Below are 18,616 nucleotides of genomic sequence, written 5' to 3'. Positions count from 1 at the left end.
GAAACAATTCTGTGTGACACTACAATGGTGGGTACAGACGGTCATTAAATTTCTCCAAACCCATAGAACACACAACACGAAGCCTGGATCCTCATGTAAACTACAAAGTTCAGGGGTAACGACATGTCCACACAGGTTCAACTGTACCAAGTGTCCTGCTCTGGTGGGGGACGTTGATGGCAAGGGAGGCTGTGCATGTGTGGGGATGGGGGCACACAGGAAATCCCTGTGCCTTCCTCTTCCTCTTCACCACAACGTGAACCTGGAACTGCTCTAAAGAATAAGGTTTATTTAAAAAAAAAAAAAAAAATCTAAACTCAGTATCTTCTGTTGTTAATTCATCGGCCACAGTTCTTACCGGTAAGAGCTGCATGGACACACGATTCCATTTTCAAACTGCCACATTTCCCATTTGTAAAGCACGGAGAAGACACACAATGAAATGTGTTCCCCTACCAGCATGTGCTTGCTCCCTGTGTATGCTGGAGTGAGAAATTACTGTGAAGGAAGAGCAGCGAAGTTGGAGGCGGTGGGGGGTGCCCATCATTATCAGACACAGACCTGACTGACCCTTCCAACAGGGGAAAGGTGAGTGAAAGTGGGCCGCAGGCCACAGGAGGCCCGGCAGCAGGGGGGAGGCCAGAGACGGCAGGAGGTGGTCTGATGCGAGGGAGTGTGACTGTGAATGTGTGTGGAAGTGCCCGGTGCTCCAGAAGGGAGGGCCCCAAGGGCGATAACATTCAGGTCCCTACTTACAAAGGACACACATGCGCCAGATGAGCTACAATGCAACCCTTCATCTGACAGCTGTGCCCAGAAAAGGAGAGGCCAAGAACCACGCAGACCTCAGCGTGAGCCATGCGAGAAACAGCCTCCGACTGGTTGCGCAGGAGTTGAAGGACAAGCGGAATATAAAACAGGGGCGCCTGGGTGGCTCAGCTGGTTAAGCATCCGACTTCGGCTCAGGTCATGATCTCACGGTCCGTGGGTTCAGGCCCCCAGGTCAGGTTCTGCACTGACAGCTCTGAGCCTGGAGCCTGCTTCCGATTCTGTGTCTCCCTCTCTCTCTCTGCCCCTCCCCCATTCACACTCTGTCTCTCTCAAAAATAAAAAACATTAAAAAAATAAAATAAAAACTAAAACAAAGAGGAATGCAAATTTTAAAGAGGAAGAACGCCTATGTGAGACTTTTTAAAGTCAACTGGTAATTTTGAAAATTAAGATGTATTTTATGCTAGGGGCACCTGAGTGGCTCAGACGGTTAAGTGTCAGACTTCAGCTCAGGTCATGATCTCACGATTTGTGAGTTCCAGCCCCGCATCGGGCTCTGTGCTGACAGCTCAGAGCTTGGAGCCTGCTTCGAATTCTGTGTCTCCTTCTGTCTCTGCCCCTCCCCTGCTCACACTCTGTCTCTCTCAAAAATGAATAAACGTTAAAAGAAAAAATTCTAAGACATATTTTACGCTAAAATTAAAAATGGAAAACCGCAGAGATAATGTTGAATAGTTGCGGTTAACTCACTGTTATTTACAATAAAAAATGCTTTTTTTTTTTCTTTGCCATTGCACTGAAAATGATCCTGCTAGCGTAAGAAACAACAATGAATAGGGCAGTGCTTCAAAAGGCTGTTTCTTCCACGGTAATACCCACAGTCATAGATGAAAATAATAGTAAGAAATTGTTTCCACCCCATTATTCTAGGAATCTTTGGTAGATGGTAGCCAGTCTCTGGTTAAGGAGTGGAGAGACTTTCCTCTAAGGTACGGGATCCTATTCAGAGGGAGTCTGCTCTCCAATAAGTGAAAACAACAGCTTGGTGATGAACCCAATTTCCTTCACAGCATCCTTAGAATGCAACCAATAATATGGGCAATAATTCTTGGGTGCTTTCCACTCTCACTTTGGCACTTTTGGGAGCCAAAAGGAGATAACTAAGAAACTTCAAGGACATGAAAATCTACTGAATTTCAGTAGGCTACTGCCCTTGTAGACACTAAACATTAGATATTAGAGGGAGAAGGGGAACAGCTTGCCTCTGTGTGAGTAGGGCAACTATTCCCTGACCACACTGGCAGCTTTCACCCCTCACTAAATAAAGTTCTAGCCTTTCACTTTTATATGATGGAAGGCTAACCCAGTAAAAAATTCCAAGCTGTGGGGCACCTGGGTGGCTCAGTCGGTTGAGCTTCCGACTAGCTCAGGTCATGATCTCACGGTTCAGGAGTTCCAGCCCCTTCTCAGGCTATCTGCTGTTGGCACAGAGGCTGGAGCCTGCTTCAGATCCTCTACCTTCCTCTCTCTCTGCCCCTCCCCCACGCTCACTCGCATGAGCTCGCTCTCAAAACCAAACATTAAAAAAAATTCCAAGAGGGGCGCCTGGGTGGCGCAGTCGGTTAAGCATCCGACTTCAGCCAGGTCACGATCTCGCGGTCCGGTCCGTGAGTTCGAGCCCCGCGTCAGGCTCTGGGCTGATGGCTCGGAGCCTGGAGCCTGTTTCCGATTCTGTGTCTCCCTCTCTCTCTGCCCCTCCCCCGTTCATGCTCTGTCTCTCTCTGTCCCAAAAATAAATAAAAAACGTTGAAAAAAAAATTAAAAAAAAATTTCCAAGATGTTTTAAGAAAAAAAAAAAAACTAAACTAACTTCAAGTAGGAACAATGCACTCCCATTAAGTTAAATACATGAATAATAGACCTACAAAAGCGAAAGACAAGACACATAAGCCTATATGTCCAGCCAGTAATCCTGGAATGCCAAACAGAAGGGATTTGAGGGTTGGGATTGGAAGTACAACCCCATTTCAATGAATATGCTTTTGTACTCTTTCCCTTTTACTGCATGAAGTTAACTGTTATTTCAAATAAATCCCAATCTGGAAGTTTAATATAAGCTCTACTTATGTGTTAGCAGCAAACTATCTTAAGTTGGGCCCCACGTGCTTCACAAACCTTGAAGGACACTCTTCAGTCTGTCTATCTCTCTTGGTTCTCTCTCTCTCCCACCTCCCTTCCTCTCTGTTCCTCCCTCTATATATTTATGTAGTTCACCTCTACTGGTTTTTCTGTCTTTCTCTTGCTCTTATCCTAGCTCAGTCCAGAAATTATCAATCTCCACTCAAGAGCCTTGATGCAAGCCTTGGGGTGCCTGGGTGGCTCAGTCGGTTAAGCGTCCGACTCTTGATTTTGGCTCAGGTCGTGATCTCAAGGTTCCTGAGACTGAGCCCTGCACTGGGCTCTGAGCTGACAGCATGGAGCCTGCTTGGGATTCTCTCTCTCTCTCTCTCTCTCTCTCTGCCCCTCCCCCTCGCTCTAGGAGTGAAACCATGTACCTGGGGCTCCTGCCCCATGGAGGTGGGCTGACAAGGGGAGAGCCCACAGGCAGAGGGCCTCCAGAGCGATCCCTCCCAAGCACACGAGCACAGCACACTGCTGGCTTCCTCATTCCCTCCTGTTGAGTGTTGAGTCCAAGACTCCAAAATGACTCCAAGGTCTACCAGCTCCATAGGCAAAAAAAGAGAATCTGGTCACATCCTCCTTGACCCTGAACCTTCTAGCTTGCTCCCCTGCTGCTTCTATTTGTGACTTTCCCTGCTGCTACTCTGAAATACTCTTCGAGAACGTCTTTGTCACGCTGAACTCCATCAACCCTGAGATCCTTCTCTAAAGCTCCTCTCTTGGGTATACAATCCAACTCTGACATCCCTTCCACAAGGTGGAGTGCAGGACAGCTGGCTAAGCCAGGCTTACCTGTGGTGCCCTGTAAACTGCCCTGCTTGGACATCTACCCATCACGGGCCTCTCGCTCTGTTCCTCCCCATGAAGATCGGTGGCCACAGCCTTCTGGAACAACAGTGAATGGCAGGGACTTCTGTCCCTAATTAAGTTGTTCTTAATTTCTTGGGTAGCCCTAAATCCCTTCTGAAGATTAAACCACAGCTTCGAATTGTGACTGGTCCTTTTGACAAGGAAACATGGCAACTGTTCCCCCAGCCTCTCTTCACAGGCAGGTAAAATGGAAAATCCATGGGCTTTGAGGCCTTACAGCCCTGGACAGAATCCAAGTTCAACTCAGCTTTTTTCTGGGGCAGCTCCCTTACCACTGGTTTCCTTAGCTGTAACAGGGAATAGTTCCTACCTCAGAAGATGTTTGTGAAAATCAAATGAGTTACTCCCCTCTTTATTCCTCTGACACACCCCTTTCCCATTTCAGCCCTCCAACGAAATCCACCAGACCAGCCCTTGACCCAGTATTATTTGGTAATCAACCTTAAACACAGCGTATAATCTCAAAGTGTAAAGATCCCACTGCTGATAAATGTATTCAGTCCTTCCTAACAAAAGGGAAGTCTGGAAACCCTTTGTAAGCCTACATTATGAGAAACCAAGCCAAAGAAAGAAAACACGGTTTTCCTTGTAAACTATAGAACCTAGAGCCGCAGCAATACTCACGGTGAGAGGTACACAGGCACACCTACCTGCTGCACAGAGACAAGGGTTCCATCTCTCACTGGCTTTCTTCGGTGCCCACTTACCTTTACCTTCTTTATAATGGTCAGGACTCAGGCTTCAAAACCCTCAAAGACCTCCTCTCCCATTTTTGATATGAGGAAACAAAAGGCCCAGAGAGCTTAAGTGACTTGTTTGAAGTTGCACAGCAAGTAAGTGGCAAGGCAGCTGAATAACTTCAGCCCCGCTGAACAAACCGAGTAACTCAAGAAAAGCTTAGTCAAGAGGAATCACACTGCAAGGCTGTATTTCAGGGAGCCTTAGTGGACTCTAAAGATCTTCTATGAATCTCAGCATATGTTTTTATTTATTTTACTTTTATTTTATTTTAGAGAGAGAACATGAGTTGGGGAGAGGGGCAGAGGGAGAATGAGACAGAATCTTAAGCAGGTTCCAAGCTCAGCATGGAGCTGGGTGCGGGGCTCGATCCCACAACCCTGGGATCATGACCTGAGCCGAAATCAAAAGTTGGTTGCTCAACTGACTGAGCCACCCAGACGCCCTTCGGCATGAGTTTTTAGCATGTAATACAGTGGACTACCGAACAACACAGATTTGAACTGCAAAGGTCCACTGACACGTGAATTTTTTGAAATAAATACAGCAGTTCTTTTAACGTATTTTCTCCCCCTGATGACATTCTTCGTAACATTTCTTCTCTCTAGCTTACTTCATTATAAAAATATATTATATAATACACATAACATACAAAATACCTGTTTTAATCATTGACTGTTTTATATCATTGGTAAGGCTTCTACTCAACAGTAGTAGCCTATTAGCAGTTAAGTTGTTGGCAAGCCAAAGGTTATATGTGCATTTTTGACTGTGCAGGGTGTTGGTACTCCTGACCCCTGTGTTGTTAAGTGTCAACAGTAGAAATATTTGTCAACAGGATTTCACAGATCTTGGTGGATTCTAGAACTCCTGCATTCTAGGCCAGTGCCATTCAAAGGAACTCTGCGAAAAATGGAAATGTACACTTTCTGATAATTTAAATAATTAGAACCTGAGCTCTAAGTGCCTTCTGAGCACTTGAAATGTGGTAATGCAACTGAGGAGCTAAAGGTTTTAAGTTTTTAAACACATTTTTTTTATAATGGTAAAATGCACGTAACGTAAAATCTCCCATCTTAACCACTTTTAATTTTTTTTTTTTTTCAACATTTTTTTTTTTTATTTATTTTTGGGACAGAGAGAGACAGAGCATGAACGGGGGAGGGGCAGAGAGAGAGGGAGACACAGAATCGGAAACAGGCTCCAGGCTCCGAGCCATCAGCCCAGAGCCTGACGCGGGGCTCGAACTCACGGACCGCGAGATCGTGACCTGGCTGAAGTCGGACGCTTAACCGACTGCGCCACCCAGGCGCCTAACCACTTTTAAATGCACGCTTCAGTGACATTAAACACCTCTGTAATGTTGCCACCATTGCCACCATCTGTCTCCAGCACTCTTTGCGTCTTGTAAAGTGCAGCTCTACACCCACAGAACACTAACTCGCCATTCCCTTCTCCCCCCAGCCCCTGGCAATCACCAATCCACTTTCTGTCCCTATGATTTTGATACTCTAAGTATATAAGCAGAACCATACGGTATCCGTCTTTTTGTGACCGGCTCGTTTCGCTTAGCATAATATCCTCAAGATGATCCATGTCTTAGTGTGTGGCAGAATTCCCTTCTTCTTGGGGCGTCTCAGTGGGTTGAGTGTCTAATTTGGGCTCAGGCCATGATCTCACAATTCGTGGGTTCAAGCCCTGCGTCTGGCTCTGGGCAGACAGCTCAGAGCCTGGAGCCTGCTTCAGATTCTGGGTCTCCCTCTCTCTCTCTGCCTCTCCCTTGCTCACACTATGTCTCTCTCTCTCTCTCTCAAAAATAAATAAACATTAAAAAAAGGTTAAAAAAAAGTTTAGAATTCCCTTCCTCCTAAAGGGTGAATAACATTCCACTATATGTATAGACCACATTACCACATTTTTGTTACTCACTCATCTGTCCGTGGACACACGGGTTGCTTCCACATTATGAATGCTATTATCAACGTGGGTGTACAAGTATAGGGGTCTCTACGAGACCCTGCTTCCAGTTCTTTTGGGTACAAACCCAGAAGAGGTGCTGCTGAGTCACAGATCATTCTCTTTGCTATGTTTGGAAGAAACGCCATATTGTTTTCTATGTCAGCTACACCATTTTACATTTCCACGAAGAGTGCACAAAGGATCCAATTTCCTCCCATCCTTGCCAATGTTGTTATTTTCTGGGGTTTTGTTTGTTTTTATTTATTTTTTTTTTTTGAGAGCCGCCAACCTAATGGGTGCAAAGTGGTATTTCACTATAGTTCTGACTTGTGTTTCCCTAATGATCGCTAACACTCATTGTATACCTTCTTTGGTCTCATGTTTTCATCTTATTTCACTGTACTTAGGTTAAATTTAAATGGCCACACCTGGCAAGGGGCGTCCATCCTGGACAGTGCGACTCTAGACCATCATGATTGCTGAGGTAATTTGGAGACCAGTTTAGCACAATGAGCTCTGGAGGCACATGGACCACGTCAGATACTTTCTAGCTCAGTGGACTCAGCCGGTCACTTAACCTTCCTACCCCTCAGGACCTTTGCAGACACTTTCCCCAAATGGACCGCAGTCCTTGCCAGAGAAATGGGACTTACAGTTCTAGAACACAAGGATCTTTACCTCCCACCAAGAGGACCTCAAAACAGAGGGTGGACTGAGATGAACTCTGGGCCGATCTCAGCCCTCTGATATCCAGTGAGTCTGACTCTGTCCAGATTCAGACTTAGCTATTAGCCAATGGGAAAGCAAAGCTACCAGACTTCCAATTTGAGAATTCCTGGCCATCTCCTTCGTGAGGCAGCCAAAAACAGACCCACAGAGGGAGACCGCTTACGTTCTGGATGTGACGCGTGGCGCAGGCCAGTCCCGAGACCATTTTCGTGGACCGCGGCCCTTCTTCCGTCCTGGCCGGCAAGGCGACCACATGCGCCTCAGGCCCCTTACCTGATGCGGCAGTGGTGGGGGTGCTGGCCGGCCCCGGCTGCGAGGGGCTGCTGCTCTCGGTCATCAGGCACGGGTTGTTGCCATTGCTCTCTCTCTTGACAAGCAGTTCGGCAGCGCTGGGCAGCGGGATGGGGTGGCTGATCCCCAGCTCCTCCTCCTGGGCCTGCTGCCTTCTCAGGGCCACCTGCAAGCACAGGGCAGCAGGTCAGCCCTCCTGCACCCCCCAACCCCCGTCACCTGGACAGCACAGCTGTGCCACAACCACCAGGCCCCCGTCCCCCCCAGGCGTGCTGATTTAGGGGCTTCAGGACGGAGGCCCAAAATCCTCTCATTCCTTGCAAAAGAAAGCCACCCCGGTACCTAGGAGGTGCAGCCAAAGTGGAAGGTGGTTTAGAGCCCACGGTAGGTCACAGCCTGTCCCTTACACCTAGGACTATGTAAAGGAGCAGGAAATGAGCCTGGCCAGGGAGGATGGGCAGGGTGGGGGTGGGGGTGGGGGACACCCGTAGAGTCAGCCAAGCAGAGTTGTTCAATCTGAAGAGAAGTCAGCGAGGGTAGAACAGGAAGGAAGGAGAGTGAGGTCACTCCTTCTCTCCACACATAAAAGGCCGCCATGCTGGGAACAGCAACCAGCAAGATTCAGCGAGATTGGAGTCCACCATCCCAAGGTACTCACTGTTGAAAAGCAGAAGCAGGAGGTGCACATGGGCAGCCACAACTCACCACGCAATGTGGCAAACACCACAGGACAGGGACACATCGACCCCCACAGCAGGACTCTGGAGACAGAGATGGCTTTGAGTGCAAGAATCAGCCAGAAGTGGTACTGGAACAGGGCCTCGAAGGACAGAATGAGGAACGCCTGGACCGGCAAGAAGGAAGGGTCAGAACAACATAGCACAGGGGAGCAGGGTAGGTGGGAAAGGCAGGGGCTGCCCAGGAAACCCCACAGGGCCCTGATCTCTGGAATGGAGGAGCACGCAGAGCCAAAATGGGAGGAAGGGGCTGGAACACTGTGTTGAGGTCCCTGGGGAAAGGAAGGGAAGGGAGAGGCTGCAGGGGGAAAGAAAGGCAGAGGACAGGCTGGAAGGAAGGAGCCGGAAGTGAGGGTGTAAGGGACCTAACCTAGGAGAGAGACTCCTCAGGGTCCCTCTTCAATTTATCTGCTTTTAAATAACATTGTTAAAGGTTCGGTGGGGGGGAAAAGTGTAAAGCAAATAGAAGAAGTAAAGTGCTTTTGCCTCCTACACGTAACAAAAGAGGAGTATTTCTGTTGAAACTGGACTATTGGTAAGAGCGAAATGAGAAAGTAAAATATCTCTACCTCAGCGGCCCAACTATAAACCCAAAGTCGAAATCCAAATGGTTAACACGAGAAACACAGTTACGATTTATATATTGTTTTAGGAAAACTGTAGTCCACATTTAGCAAACTGATTAACTTGAAAATAATTTCACTCACAACAAGAATCCTCAACTTACAAAACAAAATCCTTAAATAATCAAGATAAAACGACTAACCTTAAGTCTTAGATTCTCCATTAATAACTAAGTTTAGAAACAGAATATGAAAGATTTCATGGAAACAGCAGCAACAACAGCAAAAAATACCCACAGATTTCTGAAATACGTCAATGCATGCTTATACCCCAATTTACACAAATCCCATGCCTGCACAAAATGCACAGGGTGTTTATTATATACGCCATAAACTAAGGACACTCTTAAAGACCTCTCAAATATTTTACTTACTTTTTTAAGTTATTTATTTTGAGAGGGAGGGAGAGAGAAGGCGAGCAGGAGAGGGACAGAGAAGACCTCTCAAAGATCTTAAAGAAATGTTATTTAATCCAGAAAGGTGGGGCAATTGATTAAAACACTACCACTTGAAGGTCATATTTAAGTTCAATTTCACACACTCAGAACAAAAGAATGGCTGTTATGGGAAATTTTAAAGGATTTCATGTAGCACAGTGCAAGCTTTCTGGTGCAGAAAATGCTGAAGTTTCATATTATAACAGTAACCCTGCGTCGTTTTTGTTTTTAACATAAGCAAACAGGCTTTTTCCAAGTTGGTGCCCCTTTTAATAAGAAAGCTTATTCAAAATGAATGGCCCTATTTCAATACAGATTTTTAATTATATTTTGAGGACAATTCCCCTCTCAAGCATACTCTCCACACTAAATATTTAAGCTAACAACTAAACGTTCAGAATATTTTTCTACCTACAAACATAACTTCAATGCCCCTAAGTCTTTCTCAGTAAGCTCACGGGGATGCATTTTAACCCTCCATCAGTGTTCTCTCTTCACCCACTCCAGACTAAGCTAAAAACCCATAAGAAAACGAAGGAAAATAACCTGCGTGTCCACTCGCGACCCGTGAAGGCAACATGCAACCAATTTGAGAGACATTTGCAAAATTCAGACGGATATAAAAAGCACCGTCTTGTTAAATCGCTTATAGGAGTTCTTCTCCACGGAGGATATCTACACGATCCCAGTCAAAAGTAGCGCATCGTTAGTAAACATTTCTTTGGTATCTTTTAATCTTAAATAAACGGTCTTAAAAGGATGAAACAAATTTTAGCTGGAAAGAATGTATATTATTCTCCCCTAAAAATCCTTTCAGGATACCAAGGACGCTATTTCCGTTGAAGACGCTAAACTGTCCTGCTTGGGATGCTTTAGAAAAAAAAAAAAAAGAACTACAGATCTACCCTTAAACCCTTGCCATTTTCTCCCCTGAGCTGATTTTCAAATATCCTTAAGAGTGCTTTAAAACAGACTCAAAGGAACTTAGACCTGAGTAGGCCAGGTCCAGGCGGCAAAAGTTGAAACGCTAGTAAAATTTCCGCGGCTCAAAATGGCTGATGCGCGTGGCGCGGACCCGCGGGCGGCGAGCTTGGGAAGGGCGCCTGGAGGTGCGCGGGGACCACGCGCGCTGCAGCGCCTTTTCCAGAAGGATCTCGCCACCCGCGCGGTACACGAAAGAGCGGCGGCCGCTGTGACCTCCGTGCTGCACCCCCCCCCCCCCGCCCCCCGCAGTCTGCCGAGCGGGAGCCCTCCAGCACCCTCCCCAAAGTGAGAGCTAGTCTCTGCTCGGGGGCGGGGATCCTAGGGCCTCCGGACCGGGGTGGGTTCCCCAACTCTGTGCTCGAACAGCGAGGTCGGAGATCCTCGGGACCGCGGGCGGGTTGGCCGCCCAACACTCTCTGCTCTGAAAGCGGGATCAGAGATCGTGGGGATGCTGGTGACCCCCCAAGAGGCGAACCCTGCACCTCTTGTGCTCCAAGAAAACCATCAGAGATCCAAGGAATTCTGGGGACCCCCGAAGGCGCGAACCCCGCAACTCTCCTGGAGGACGGGGTCAGGGATCCAGGGACTCCGGGACAGAGCGAGCCCTGAAACGTACTGCTTGGAAAGGATCAGCCATCCTAGGGATGGATTCTGGGAACGCCCGAAGTGGCGAACCCCTCAACTGTCTGCTAGAGGGCGGGGTCGGGGATCCCGAGACTCCGAACGGCGCAAACCCAGCAACTCTCTGCTCTGAAAAAGGGCTGAGATCCTGGGGACCCCCAAAGGGGCGAACCCCGCAACTCTACTTAAGGGAGAGATCAGGGATCCCCGGGCCTCGGGCAAAGCCCGCACCTCCCCCCTCCGCGGGCCGGATCGGAGACGACTCCCGGTCGTCCAAGGGTGGTGTGGCGCGTCGCGTAGCTGGGAAGCCTGGGCCCCGCGGCCGTCAGCGAGCCCCACGGCCTCCCTCCAGAACCCCTGGACCGCGTGGCGCCCGCCTCGTTCGAGGGACTTTAAGCTCGGGGCTGATCCCTCTGTTCCTGGACGCCCGCACTCACCTGCGCGGCCATCACGCGCTGTCTCTCGGCAATCAGGTTGCACTTCTTGCACTGGCAGTCCCGCCACATGCAGAAGCGCTTGTGGCCCTTGAGCGGCGACGCGTAGCCGTGGTTCCTGCATCGCGCGCACTTGGGCAGCCGCGGGGACTTCTTGCCCCCGGAGCCCATGCCCGACGACCCGGAGCCGGAGCCGGAGCCCGAGCCGCCGCCTCCGCCGCCGCCGCCGCTGCCCCCGGCTCCCGCACCACCGGTGCTAGTTAGCTGCGGTCCTGCCGCTTTGCCGAAGCCCCCCGTCTTGCCCTGCGGGGGTGCCCCGGCCTCCGACGGTGCCGAAGGCTTGCTGAATGCTTCGTCGTTGGGCATGGTGCCCCAAAGAGAAGTGCTAGGACCCTCTGGACTCCTCTCTGGTCTGGAGCCGGCTGCAAGGAAAGAGCCCAGCCGACGGCGAGGCTCGGGAGCAGAAGGCGCAGAAAGCGTGCGCGCCGCAGCCGGAGGTGCAGCGGGAGTGGCGAGGTCGAGCCACACAACGCTCAGACTGGCGGGAGTGGGGAGGGAGGAGGTTGTGCCTTTTTTTTTTTTTTTTTTTTTTTTTTTTTTGGCGCGCGCGCGCGCGCGGCGCCCAACTTTTAGATACTTTTCAGAACGTTCCCGGGATTGCCTGGGCGGGAGAAGGCGAGAGGGAATGCAGCCACGCCCACCGCCCCCCAACTCTGGCCCTAGCGTTCCGGCCGCGAGCTAGCTTGCACTGGCTGCAAACGCCGAGGGCACTGCTGCAGGGTGGCTGCAAGTGCAGCCAGAGATGCAGAGCCGCGGGGATCCTGCGATCTCTGTGCCTGCCCAGGTGCGAAAGCGCGCTGCACCAGCAGGAAGCTCAGCTCCCCAGGGCGAGGGCGTAGTTGTGCATCCTGGTCGTGCAAGCTGCTTGGAGGAGATGGAGACCACCCGGTGGGGTTCTCTCGCTCCCTTCCCCCATTCTCCAAGTTAGTTGGGTAAGGCAGAGGTTGGCAGAAGCCAACTCGGAAAGGAAAGCGCCTTCTGTCTCACTTAAGAGAACAACGTATGAGATTGAAGGCCTGAGAAAAGAGAAGTCTCTGCACTTAATCAGCAAATGAGACTCTCACTGTGTGGGGCTCGATGGCACCAAAAGTTGGGCCTTTCTGTTCTCCAGTTATCCCTTCGTGCACTTCTGTTCATTCGTTCACAGGATTTCCACCTGCTGGCTCCAGATAACTTTCAAATCTATAGCTCCAGCTCTTGTCGCTTCTCACTTTGGGGGCATACAGCTTCTTGCCTTGAGGCAGCTTCACATAGGATCTGCAGGCACGTGAAATTCAGCCTTTAAAAAAACCTCGATGGGGGTGGGGTGTGCTTAACAGATGTAGATATTTCTCAAAAGTCATCCCACACTTAAGATCTGTGCATTCACTGTAATTATCCCTCTAAAAACCGTCAGTCATCTTACAGCCTTCTCCCCACCCCCACCCCACCCATGTGTGTTTCCTCTCTGTTCACAGGTACAGCAAATCCCTTCCCAAGGCCCGCAGATCATTTCTTCCTACACACCCACGTGTCCCTGGAACACCAGCCCTTCCCTTGTCTGGATCTGCAGTAGCTCCCAGCGGGTCTCCCTGTTTCTTAGTATCCCAGTATATTCCATGCAAACAGCAGCTGGCCCCTGCAGTGGTTTGGTATTGTTTGCCTTGTGAAAACCAAAAGTTAAAAAACCTAACGCTGTGTCTTAGAGGACTTTGAATGACCTCCCTCTGCATTTCTCAGCCTCATAGAGTTTCCACCCAGCATGGAGGACTGTTGTTGGTCCTTTACCTACCTGTTTACTTGGTGACACCTCCCTAACCCCACAACAGCCATTGTCCAGCCAGGGGACTGGCTGCCCTAACATTGCCCTCCCCCCACTCTCCTTGTTTTCTCCAGTATTAGTTCTCAGGTTCCAAACTCTGGGCCCCCATGGGGGGGGGGGGTTAGGTCTGCAAAGGATGGAACCCACCCTACTTGGCTTTTCATCGAGGTGGTTATCTGATTATCCTCACTTAGCAAATGAGCATTTTTCACATTCTCCATTAGTGTTCTCTGGCTGCAAATTATTTTCTAAAGAAGCTTCTAGCTTTACATAATCCCTCATACCCTACCCATCGAGTCAGTGAAGCTCTATTCCGGACAGAGGCCAGGATGCAACCAATCATCTCGTTCTGGAACCTGTTACGTGATCACCACCAGTTTGTGGAGGAATACTGCCATTAAAACACACAGGCCAATTGCTGTTAGGTACCATTTATTTATCTTTTTCCATACATTTATACTTTAATACATTAGCTAGAGCAGAATTATTCCCAAAGGCCAATCCAGTTTTAGAGAATGGAGTAAATGCTGGAAGCAGTGACTGTCAAATCCCATGTTACAGGGGAGCCGCCCATCCCTGGGATCTGTGATGGAGGGGTTTAAGGCTACAGAAACGTTGAGGCTAGGAATCTGTGCGACCAAGGTGCTAACACATAAAATGTGATGAAGCTAACGGCCTAATAAAGTTTTTATTCACAAACCACAGAGGAGGTACCAGGCGCAAGATGATCCAAAAGGAAAGTAGGGAGCTCCCAAGGATGAGCCGAGTGGCTCTGGATATTCCGAGTGGCCTGGCCTTCTTGTCTCCTTTCTTCCCACCCCTCTTTCCAGAAACCAGATCTATGAAGGCTGATGATGCAGATCTCTATGTACTGAGGTAGAAACATGGCGAAGACATACTGATGAGCGGTGGAGGTGGGGAAGCCTGTTCTAAAACGTGGCAGGGTTAGGCAAAGACTTCTTAGATATGACACCAAATCACAAGTGATAAGAGCCAAAAAAAAAAAAAAAGCTAAACTGACTTTATCAAAATTCAAAAATCTTTGTGCCTCTAAGAAACTGAAAAGCCACAGACTGGGAGAAAATACTTGGAAATCATACCTAATAAAGGACTTGTATCTAGAATACATAAAAAAAAAAAAAAAAAAAAAAACCTCTTGAGATTCAATAATAAAGAGACACCCAGTCGAAGAATGGGCAACATTTTGAATGGACATTTCACCGAAGAAAACTATTTGAATGGCCAGTAAGCACATGGAAAGATGCTTGGTATCGTTAGTCACCAGGGAAATGCAAATCAAAACAACAGCGAGGTATCACCTCACACCCACGAAGATGGCTGTGGTCAAAAACATGGACAGTAGCAAGTACTGGGTAGGATGTAGGGAAACCAGAATTCTGATATAGTGCTGGTGGGAATGTAAAATGGCATAGCCATTTTGGAAAGCTTTACCATGTGACCAAATGATTTCGCCCCTAGATATCTACCGCAGAGACGTGAAAGTATGAGTCCAAACAAATCCCCGGACATGAATATCCACAGCAGCATTATTCATTGTAAAGAATCCCAATTCATCAACACATGAATGGATAAACAAAATATGGTATATGCATACAATGGAATATTATCCAGGCATCAAAAGGGATGACAATAGTGATACATGCTGAAGCAAGAATGAACCTAGAAAACATGCTAAGGAAAAGATTCAAAATACCACATATCGTATGTTCCCATTTATATCAAATGTCCAGAAGAGGCAAATCAATATAGAGAAGATAGACGAGCATTCACCAGGAGCTGGGGGAGGGATGAAAAGGAAGTGCAAACGGGTATAAGGGGTCTTTCGGGGGTGATGCAACGGTCTAAAATTGCGTTGTGGTAGAGGCGCCTGGGTGGCTTGGTAGGTTAAGCGTCCGACTTTGGCTCAGGTCATGATCTCACGGTTCGTGGGTTCGAGCCCCGCGTCCGGCTCTGTGCTGACAATTCAGAGCCTGGAGCCTGCTTTGGATTCTGTGTCTCCCTCTCTCTCTGCCCCTCCCCTGCTTGCTCTCTCACTCTCTTTGTCTCTCTCAAAAATGAATAAAACATTTAAAAAATAAAATAGTATTGTGGTAATGGTTGCAAAGTTCTGCAAATTTATTAAAATTATCGGTATGACTAAAACAAGAGAATTTTATGTATATAAATTATAGCTCAATGAAGCTGTTTATAATTTTGAGCTGAAAGGCAACAAACAAAAACACCATGATATACAATGTGGTTCCATTTCTGAAATAGAAACTAATGTGGATTTAGATCTGTTTGATAGGCTATTTAGTTCTCCCTGGGTTACAGGATTATGGGTGATAATCTTATAGTTTGTTTTTATTTTATAATTTTGCAAAGTCCATCCAGATTCTGGAACCCTCCATTCTGTCTCTTTTCCATGACTGTATGGTAAGAGCTGGCATCCAGGTTTGGGCTGAGCTGGTGCAGCCTCAGTCCCGTGGTCAACCCCAATTTGCCAGCACTCTTAGCATTAGAATTCAGAAACTAGGGGCACCTGGGTGGCTCACTCAATTAGGCGTCAGACTTCGGTTCAGGTCATGATCTCAGTTCATGAGAGCTGAGCTCTGTGCTGACAGCTCAGAGCCTGGAGCTTGTTTCAGATTCTGTGTCTCCCTCTCTCTCTCTCTGCCCTTTCCCCACTCGTGATCTCTCTCTCTCTCTCTCTCTCTCTCTCTAGAATAAACATTGAAAAAAATAATAATTCAGAAACTAAGCTCATTTCACAAAAAATTATTATGTGTTTTGCTTTCTAACTACTATAGCTCAGTGGTGCTTACACTTTACTATCTGATTGTTATAAGTGCTTAGGAGGCATTACTTTCACCATCAGAAAAAAAAATACATTATTTTATGAGCGAGGCAGTATAGCATCATAATGAAATGCCTAGCTTTGAATCCCAGCTGTGTGACCTTAGACAAGTTTCTTAACCTCTCTGTGTCTTAGTCTGTTTATCTGTAATAGGAGAATAAGAGGATAATAATAATATCTGCCTAAAGGATTGTTAGGAATACTAAATTAGTTAATACTCATGAAGTGCTTAGGAAAGTATCTGGTTCCCAGTAATAGGGTTATTATTATTATTATCATTATTATCATTATTGTTGTTATTGTTATTTCCGTATTGGAAAGAAAAAAGAGTAGGGAGAAAGCAGGGTACATACACGTCTAACCTTCCACACGCTAGTATAATTTAGCGGGGGGAGCTATATTAGAAAGCACCAATGATAAATTTCATCTTTTTGCATTTTGTCCACAGGAAGCAGTCTTTGCCTGAGGTCTTCGTACAATAGATTAGAAGGAAAATTCTCTGTGGTGCTTCTAACCAAATATATGAAGCTAGATACTATACCAGTCAAAATACTCAGCTCAAGGGTCAAGCGTGGAGCCCTGAGTCTACTGGCCTGAACTAAAGCCTTGGTGTGCATCTGTGTGTGGGCAATGACCCAGCGACCGGTATGAACAGTAGGAGTCTAAGGAGGAATGAGAGCAATAGAACCTGAGGCACGGGATGCAGGGGGGCCTGCCATTAAGACCACACTGCCCCATGGCCTGCAGTCACGCAGGATGTGAGCAGGCACAAAGGAGAAAACAGGACCTTCTAGGTCGTGGGAACAACGGATGGAAGGCTGGACACGGGGAGTGAGCCTGTGGGTTGGGGGAGAGGGCACAGGCATGCCAGTCTGGAACAGAGGAGTCAAGCTGGAGCCCAGCAGGAGATAAGGTTGGAAAGATAGCGTGGCACCTTGCCTGCCAGTGAGGAATTTGGCTTCTATCCTATAGGCAAACGGAGAATGATGAAGGTTTTTGTCCTTGAGGTGTTTGGGGAATAAAAATGGTGGGTCTGCTAATTACTGTGTGATTTGAACGAACCACTTAATGTCTCTGAGCCTCCCTCTCTTCATCTGGAAATTGGAGAGGATCTGAGAATTGTAATGATGCAGTGACTACCATACATCAAGGGCTGAGTTTGGTGCCTGCAAGAGAATAAGCACGATCTGGGTGTGAGCAGGTGTTTCAGAATTCCACAGGAGGAATCTTGAAGCACAGAGGGGACATGAGGGGAACTAGGAGGCAGGTTTTGGGATCTGGACAGGCTGCTAATTCTTCCTGAGTAAACAGGTCCTGACAAAGTCAGTAATTAGGAGCCCCGCCTGGAACTTGGAATTAAGTGATGGAACCTCTGAGTAGCTAACATCCGTCACAAGGCACAATACCCCCCACCTTATCTGAGCATCTGGGACCCGTCCCCGAGGAAGACTGACACAGTAAGGTAGTGCAGGAAGAGCGGCACAGGTGGGAGCCAATGGGAGGGAGGAGACAGCACACGGGAGGCGGGGCTCTGAGTTAACTCGGTGCAGAGGCTTGCTGCTTGCAGGAGCCCCGCCCCCCCCCAACCCTGCCCCGGGCGTCCGATTTTCTAAGACCATGCAAGGATTGATTTTCCCAAGTAACGCCCTGTGGGTCATCAACACAAATTTAAATCCTGTTCTAGTCCTTACTCTTTGTTTAAGCAAAGAATATAAATATTTGATTTTTTTCCCCCAGGAAAAATTGTTAAAATGTAAATGTTATGACATTTAAAGGGAAAGCTTGGGGCACCTGGGTGGCTCAGTAGGTTGAGAGCCTGACTCTTGAATTCCGCTTTGGTCATGATCCCAGGGTCCTGGGATGGAGCCCCAAGACCGGCTTTGGGCTGAGTGTGGAGCCTGCTTGAGATTCTCTCTCTCTGCCCTTCCCCCCCCCCCCACCTCTTTCTCTCTCTAAAATTAAAAAAAAAAAAAAATTTAAAAAAATGAAGGGAAAGCTTAAGTTATGTGGGGGAAAAAATTACTTAACCTGATAGTCAAATGAAGTGATCCAGAAAAAAATACTCATCATCCAGAGAAATTTAAAAATGTATTTTGAAGATAACTATAGAGGATTTTTCAGTCTTAATTGCTGTTCCGAAATTGTCAGCAGCATCTTGACCCTTTTATATTAAGCTAAAGAAAAAAAATGGCTTGCCATTGTAAGTTTTTCTTGTAGGATCAATTGTTTAAAATGTCAAGAAGAAATTTGGTTAAAAATATTTATTTTGGATGGGAATTGAAGAGTACACATATCATGATGAGCACTAAGGAATGTATAGAATTACTGAATCACTAAATTCTACACCTGAAACTAATATTACACTGTATGTTAACTAACTAGAATTTAAAATAAAAAAATTTTTAAAAGCTTAAAAAAAATAAAATATTAGGCCCCAAAAATTTATTTTATAAAATTTATTTTGGTGGGGAGAGAAAACAGTACACCGGGGCACCTGGGTGGCTCAGTCAGTTAGGTGTCCAA

At 47.4% G+C, this 18,616-nt stretch overlaps 1 protein-coding gene across 2 annotated transcripts in view; it reads right to left on the bottom strand.

Annotated features, from left to right (window-relative positions):
• The window catches only part of DMRT1 (doublesex and mab-3 related transcription factor 1), a 111,176-nt gene extending 99,261 nt beyond the window's left edge, over positions 1–11,915 (bottom strand). The window contains exons 1-2 of one of the 2 annotated variants that reach the window (XM_058695775.1): positions 11,379–11,915; positions 7,522–7,705 (exon numbers count right to left, since the gene is read on the bottom strand). In XM_058695775.1, coding sequence (XP_058551758.1) covers positions 7,522–7,705; positions 11,379–11,741 — 547 coding nt within the window. In that variant the 5' untranslated portion in view covers positions 11,742–11,915. The remainder of the gene's footprint in view (positions 1–7,521; positions 7,706–11,378) is intronic. The other variant, XM_058695776.1, reaches the window with a different exon arrangement.
• Between the last annotated feature and the right edge of the window lie 6,701 nt (positions 11,916–18,616).

The sequence above is a fragment of the Neofelis nebulosa genome, chromosome 12 (assembly GCF_028018385.1).
Source record: "Neofelis nebulosa isolate mNeoNeb1 chromosome 12, mNeoNeb1.pri, whole genome shotgun sequence".
Classification (NCBI taxonomy): domain Eukaryota; kingdom Metazoa; phylum Chordata; class Mammalia; order Carnivora; family Felidae; genus Neofelis; species Neofelis nebulosa.
The sequence above is the reverse complement of the archived record's forward strand: the minus strand, read 5'-3'. Positions and strand labels throughout refer to the sequence as shown.